The sequence below is a fragment of the Chrysochloris asiatica genome, unplaced genomic scaffold (assembly GCF_000296735.1).
Source record: "Chrysochloris asiatica unplaced genomic scaffold, ChrAsi1.0 scaffold00013, whole genome shotgun sequence".
Lineage (NCBI taxonomy): Eukaryota > Metazoa > Chordata > Mammalia > Afrosoricida > Chrysochloridae > Chrysochloris > Chrysochloris asiatica.
In genome coordinates this window covers 20,455,311-20,462,759 of record NW_006408531.1, presented here as the reverse complement: position 1 = coordinate 20,462,759, position 7,449 = coordinate 20,455,311, and the positions used below count along the sequence as shown (strand labels likewise).

At 41.0% G+C, this 7,449-nt stretch overlaps 1 protein-coding gene across 1 annotated transcript in view; it reads right to left on the bottom strand.

Annotated features, from left to right (window-relative positions):
• Positions 1-2,277: 2,277 nt before the first annotated feature.
• The window catches only part of MOXD1 (monooxygenase, DBH-like 1), a 153,715-nt gene continuing 148,543 nt past the window's right edge, over positions 2,278-7,449 (bottom strand). The window contains exons 11-12 of the mRNA XM_006834723.1: positions 3,028-3,196; positions 2,278-2,448 (exon numbers count right to left, since the gene is read on the bottom strand). Coding sequence (XP_006834786.1) covers positions 2,278-2,448; positions 3,028-3,196 — 340 coding nt within the window. The remainder of the gene's footprint in view (positions 2,449-3,027; positions 3,197-7,449) is intronic.

The following is a 7,449-nucleotide window of genomic DNA, read 5'->3' as shown; positions in this document are numbered from 1 at the left end:
AAACTGCTCACCTTGCAGTTCGCAGCCCAATTCATAACCACTATGCTACCAGAGCTCCTTAGAGATGATATAGCATTTATAAAATAAAAAGATTGAAATTGAACTATAAAATATGCCTCATACATGTTATAAACATTTCTTCATATGGATAAACTCAAAGAATTAAGAAGGAAATACTCTAAACATAATGTTTATTGAAGAGATGAAATGTTTTTTGTTAGAGACATTGTTTGCTGAACTTAAATACAAGACAGAAAATGCAACACACTGAAATGACTTTCCTGGAAATATCAGGACCTGAACCCTTTGCTTCTCTCACGGTGTGTACAAGACACAACACAGAAATTTAATTTCACGTTGTTTATTAATACGATCCAAACATATGTAGTTTAGGAACAAGATTTGGCAGAACAATGAGACCAAAGAAAGGAACAAGATTGTTAACTGGTGACAATTTTATTATGAAAAGTTAGTCTATTAACTCATATAAAAATAAATCTACAATAGCAACTGTGACTCAGATTGAGCCAGTATGTAGCATGTGTGACACCAACAATGGTCAGTGAGGTGGCACACAGACCTCACCTCTCTGTGCCAACTCACACTGCCTGACCTTTGAACTGGGACCTGATTAAAGGACTTCTCACAGCAATCATTTGTGGCCAGTTACCTTTTCTCTGCCATCTAGGTGTTCTCTAGAGCCTCTTTCTGTTCAGGTAGTGGCCAAGCCCAAGGAAAAACTCAGAGGGCAGTGCTGAGTAAGGGAGGAAAAGGACTTAGGATTGGCTATGGATCTTGAGTCTAGTCCCAGCAGACTTAGCGAGAGAGAAGACATGAGCCCTTAGAAAGCACTGAGGTAAAGGGACCATGGGTCACTCACAGAAAAGGGCAGAACGTGATCACCTTAAATGATGAAGAGGGACTCTTGTTACAGGGAAATTGTACCCAAAGAAAAACAAGAGGAAGAAAACTTGAATGGAGAACACTTCCTTTTATATTTTTAAGATGAAAGCATTTTTGTTAAAAGGAATTTGCAAGTCAAATCAAAACATAAAAGTGAAATAGCAACAGTGAGCATTTAAATCAATGGAATGTGGGGTCTTGGTGGTTATTGTTGTTATGTGCCGTGGAGTTGCTTCCGACCCATAGCGACCCTGTACAGGGTTTCCAAGGCTGTAAATCTTTACGGGAGCAGAAACCTCATCTTTCTCCTGCAGAACAGCTGGTAGTTTCGAACTGCTGACCTTGCAGTTCACAGCCTGATTCGTAACCACTATGCTACCAGAGCTCCTTGGGGTCTTGGTGGTACAACAGGTTAAACACTAAAGGAGAGGTTGGCGATCGGGTCCCACCAGCAGCTCTTCAGGAGAAAGACCTAGCTTTCTGCTTCCATAAAAATGTGGTGGTGTTGTTGATGAATGCCATCAAGTTAGTTCTGACCCATAGCGACCCTGTGTAGGGTTTCTCAGGGGTGGCTGGTGAGTTTGAACCACCACACTTGCAGTTGAAACTGACATTGTGGTGGAGTGCTTATCCTACAACATCAAACCAGGATTCCAATAAAGCTTACAGCCAAGAAAAACCTGTAGGTCAGATGGGCTGTTTGAGTTGAAATGAACGTGGCAGCAACTGAACAGGTGAACAAAGAAATTGACTTAATTTAACACTTTATGAAGAGTTAAAATTTTAAAAAAAGATAAGGTCAGTTGAAAATAACTGTTAGGAATAGAAGGGAAATGTTGTGGCCATTATGTGCTGTAGAGTTGGTTCAGACCCTCAGCAAATGATGCATGACAAAAAGAAACACTGCCTGCTCCTATACCGTCCACACACTCATTGCTGCAGGCACTGTACCGGTTCATCTTGTTGGGGGTCTTCCACTTTACCAAGCATGATGTTCTTCTCCAAAGACTGGTCCCTCTGCTAGTATACCCAAAGTATGTGAAACATACAGACACCCAAGTAGGGAAAAAAAAAAAAAAATCAATTTCAATAAAATGGAAAGTGAAAGGAAATGAATTCTTTTACTTCTACTTGACTTTGTTCCATTTTGTAAAAAGACCATTAAGTCAGGACGGTTTTTGTTTGAACCATCTGTACCTTCCATCAAGTATTTCTGAGGGGAAAAAAGGGTGAGCATGAGGGAAAGGTGGTGTTTGAGGAAGACAGATGTGAGAGAAATGTCCACGCCTTCACGCCCAGAGTAGACACAGCCTTCCCCTGCACTTTAAATGACTGCTGCAGATCACCGAAACAGCGTCTCCAAGTACAAGAGAATTATGGTAACAAGTGTTTGCCGCTCAGTATGCTCCCGAGTACCACCAAGCACACAAGCGCCTCTAGGGGGCCCTGTCTGTACAAAGAGGAAGAAGCCGACTTGTCACACACCAGAGGCTCTGCTTTATATGGCTTGTCTATCTTTGGAGGCAACGCTGTCATTCCTTGAATCTGAAAATAAAAGAGGAGACAATACAAATGAGTGAAGGATTTAGGAGCCAGGAGTCAACCATGAGGGGCTCAAAAAGCTCAGGATTCAGTAGGGAGGGAGAAAAAGAAGCAAACACCAAAAACAGACTATGCTGCTTTGGGAAGCTCTTGTGCCATCCTATTCCGGCTTTCACCCCACCACTGCTGGTGTTACTGTTGGGTGGGATGGAGTCAATTCAGATAGATTGCATTCCCATGTGACGGTACAGAACGGCTCCATCGGGTTCTCTAGGGTGCAGTCTTTACAGGGAGAGCTCCCCAGGTCTTTCTCCCACAGACCTTTCCATCAGCACCTGAGTGTTTAGCCATTGCGTCACCAGGGCTCCTTACTCCAATGCTACTTTCATTCTCAAAAAGAGCTGAATCAAGAGTTTTTAGTCAACTTAGGCAACTAGTAAACAACTAAGTTACCAGATATATCAAAATATTCTGAAGGGTCAGATTTATGGATATGTGTCTGTCATTGGGGCTTTGCTGTTGTGGCCATCAGGAGAAATGGGGACAGCTGGGTTCTCAAAGCTTTACAGAAGCAAGGCTTACCGACCACTCTGCATTGTCTGTCTTGGAACACCTCACATTCACTGGCAGGCCAAGGACAAGCTTGTTGAAGGAGAGACTTTCCTTTTTAGTCCATTTAAACTTGTTCATTGCGTCCATGAAAGAAAGGTTTTTATATTGCTTGGGGCTTTTGATAATGAAAGGCCAAGTCCTGAATGAAAAACCAATCACCACAGTTAGTCCAATTCAGAACAAAACATTATGTTCCTTTTCCCTTTCAACATTCTAAAACAGACCCCTTATTTGGTCATGTAAAACGGATCATTGTTCTTGTTAAGTGCTGTTGAGTCAGTTCCAACTCATAGAGACCCTGTATAGGGTTTCTGAGCGGCAGCAGTAGGTTTGAAGTTCCCAAGAGAAGGATTCTGCCTCAAGACTGTTAGACAGACAACCTGCCAGAGTTGTAACTGTCCTGAAAAACTACACCAACAAACAGGCTTAACACGCCAGCTTCCAGCCTGGATTTGCCAACTTCCAAAATCTTGTGATTCAATTCCTTTGAGATGGGCCATACATGTATAAGATCTCCTATTGGTTCTGACTCTCTAGAGAACCAAATCATTGTGGCTGGGAAAGCTTCCTCAGAATCTCACACAGTCGCCCTCATTTATTGTGACTCAATATAGCTGGTAAAGGGGAGCTCAGTGGCTCCATATGATAAGCACTGGACTGCAAACCACAAGGTCGGTGGTTTGAGCCCACCAGCTGCTCTGCAGGACAAAGACGAGGCGTTTTGCTTTACAAAGACTGCTGAGTCAGAACCGGATAGACGAACTTAACAACAACAGTAACTGGTGAAACTGATTTCTGAAGAGTGTGATGTTAATAGTGCTCTAAAAAAAATTGTTGGTTCTTAAAAAGTGTCCTAACACAGATGTGAGTACTGGTGTGGCGCTGTGGGTTAATGTGCTGAACTACTACAAAGTTAGTTTGAACCACAAAATTGGTGGTTCAAGTTCACCAGCCACTCTTCAGAAACCCTATTCAGGGTCACTGTGGGTTGGAACCGACTCAACAGCACTTAATCACAACAGAGATGCGAAGTTCAAATCCATACAATCAAAAAGCCTGACCCCTACAGGTTGCCTGAGATGTGAGGAGAAATAAACAAAACATCAGAATGGGAAACAATGGCCAGAGGCAGTATACTCTGCTTCCATTAGCCACAAGGAAACAACACGTTAATGCCCTAGAAAGAGAGAGGAAATAACAGGAGAACACCACGTCTTCAAGTAATATCTCTCAATGAATATGTTCTATTGATTCTTAAAAAAAGGAAAATACGTGCAAATGTGTTGGCAGACCTGAAACCCTTCATGAAATGACTCAATCCATGGACCTTCCAGAAGATTACTGCAGGTGACCAGTTTTATTTTGTTAGGTCTGACTCATAGTGACCCTATGTATAATAGAAAGAAACATCACCCAATTCTGTGCCAGCCTCACAATTGCTGCTGGAAATTCGCCCATCCATCTTGTTGGGGGGGGGGAGAGTCTGCGTCTTTTTTTGCTGACTCTCCACTTATCAAGGCATATGTCCTTCTCCAGGGCCTGGTCCCTTCTTATAATATGTCTGAATTATGGGAGACAAAGTCTGGCCATCTTAGCTTCTAAGAAGACTTCTGGGTGTACTTCCAACACAAGTTTGTTTGTTCTTCTGGAAGTCCATAGTACCTTCAACATTCTTCTCCAACACCACAACTCAAAAGCAACTACGGTCTTCCTTATTCTTTAAATAATCCAGTTTCTTGGATTATGTGCTCAGCATATAGATTGGATAAGTATTGTGAAAGACTACAACCCTGGCTCACAATTTTTCTGACTTTTAACCATCAGTTTCCCCTTGTTTTGTTCGAACTGCTTCCTGGTCTCTGGACAGGTTCTCCATGAACACAATTAAGTGTTCTGGAACATTCATTATCCACAGGTTATCCATTACCCACACAGTGGAAAGCCTTTGCATAGTCAACAAAGCATAGGTCAATGTCTTTCTGATATGCTTTGCTTTCAGTCAAGATAAATCTGAAGTCAGCAATGATATTCCTTGTTCCACATCTTTGTCTGAATCCAATTTGAACCGCTGGTAGTTCCCTGCCAATGTACTGTTGCATTTTACTTGCAAATGATATTATGATATTGTTGAATGATTTCCACATTCCATTGGGTCACCTCCCTCCCTTTGGAAAGGGCATAAATATGGATTTCTTTCAATCAGTTGGCCAGGCAGCTGTCTTCCAAATTTCTTAACATAGATAAGTGAATGCCTCTAGTGCAGCATCAGTTTGTTGAAAGATTTCAATTTGTATTCCATCAGTTCCTAGAGCCTTGTTCTCTGTCAATGCATTCAGTGTATCTTGGACTTCTTCCTTTGGTATCACTGGCTCTTGATCATATGCTGCATCTTGAAATGGTTAAATATGGGCCATTTCCTTTTAGTACACTGACTCTGTGTATTCCTTCCATCTGCTTTTGATGCTTTCTGCACCATTCAATATTTTGCTCAAACAATCCTTCATATTGCAAGTCGATGCTTGAAGTTTTTGCTCAATTGTTTTAGAGAAATGCTGAGCATGGTTTTCCCTTGGCTTTTCTAACTCCAGATCTTCTAGAGCTGACTTTTGAAATGTTCTGTTTGGCTTTTTTGCCTCTTCATTTCTTCCATTTGCTTTATCATCTCTAGAATAAAAAGCCAGTTTCAGAGTCTCTTCTGACATCCATTTGGGTCTTTTCTTCCTTGTCTTCCTGTATGATGTTCTTGGTGTCATCCCACATCTCTTTGTCTTTCAGTCTTTTGTATCTAATGTATCAAATCTGTTCTTCAGATGATCTCTAAATTCAGGTGGGATACATATTCAAGATCATATTTTGGCTCTCATTGACTTGTTTTAATTTTCTTCAACTTCAGTCTGAACTTGCGAATATGAACAGTCCGAATATGAACAATTGATGGTCTGCTCCACAGTCTTCCCTTGGCCTTGCTTTGGCTAATGATATGGAGCTTTTCCATGGTCTCTTTCCACAGATGTAGTCACTTTGATTTCTGTATACTCCATCTGGTGAGGTCCATGTATGTTGTTGTTGTTGTTGTTAAGTGCTGTCGAGTCGATTTTAACCCATAGCAATCTTTTATGTTGTTTAAAACAGGTACTTGCAATGAAAAGTCATTAGTCTTTCAAAATTCTATCATGCAGTCTCCAGCATCATTTCTATCAACAAGGCCATATTTTCCAACTACAATCTTCATCCAAGTCCTGGTATGGCACTGTAGGATAAACACTGGACTGCAAGGTCAGTTTGAACCACAAGGTCAGGAAGCTCAAACCTTCCAGCTGCTTCTTAGAAACCCTATAAAGGGTTGCTATGAGATGGAACTGACTAGATGGCACTTAACAACAACAACTAGATATATTAAATGTAGTGTGGTGCAGATTTGTTGTTGTTTTAAGCACCACTGAGTCCATCCCGACTCATAGCAACCAGGTAGAAGGTTTCCAAGGAGCAGCTGGCAGGTGAATTTGAACTGTAGACCTTGTGGCTGACAGTCCAGTGCTAACAACAGTTAAAAATTAAAGCTGCTATATGGACTTATAGAGAAGCAGTCCCCACAACTGATACCTTTTCAAATAAAAAGCTTGACTTGAAAGAAGACTGTTATGTTTATATTTGTAGTTGTTAAGTGTCCTTGAGTCAGTTTCAACTCATAGCGACCCTGTATAGGGTTTATGAGGAGCAGTTGGTTTGAACTGCCAACCTTGTAGTTAGCAGTCCAGTGGTTATCCTACAGGGCCGCACTAGGTCTCCATGTTAATACATAATTGTCATTGTTGCTGTTATTAAGTGCCATCAAGTCAATTCCGAATCATAGCCACCTTATATAGAGTTTCCAAGGAGCAGCTGGTGTACATCTTATATATTAAATGCATAAAAAATACAGACTGGCTTAATTAAAAAAAAATAGTAAGTTAAATATTAAATTTCAAATTTACTTTTTAAAAAGGCAAAGTATCTCATTTGGAAAGGAGACAAGTTCAAACCCAATAGCTGCTCCTTGGAAACCCTATACAGAGTCGCCATGAGTTGGAACCAATTCAACAGCACTTAGCAACAACAACCAAGAGAATGCTGAAAGGAGAAATCAGACTGTCACCACCTACAATACCACCAGGTGGCAATGGACTGTCTACTTCAGTGAAATCAAGTGAATTTCTGCAGCATTGCTGGTAATTGTGAATAGTGCAATCATTACATGGACATGAAATCTTAAAAGCTTTCCTGGCATAATAGGTAAAGTAGTATTTATTGATATTGTTCAGTACAAAAGGACAGAAGTGACAAAACCACATTTGTTAACTAACTATAGATAGGATGTTGTTGTTATTAGGTGCCATCGAGTCGGTACCGACT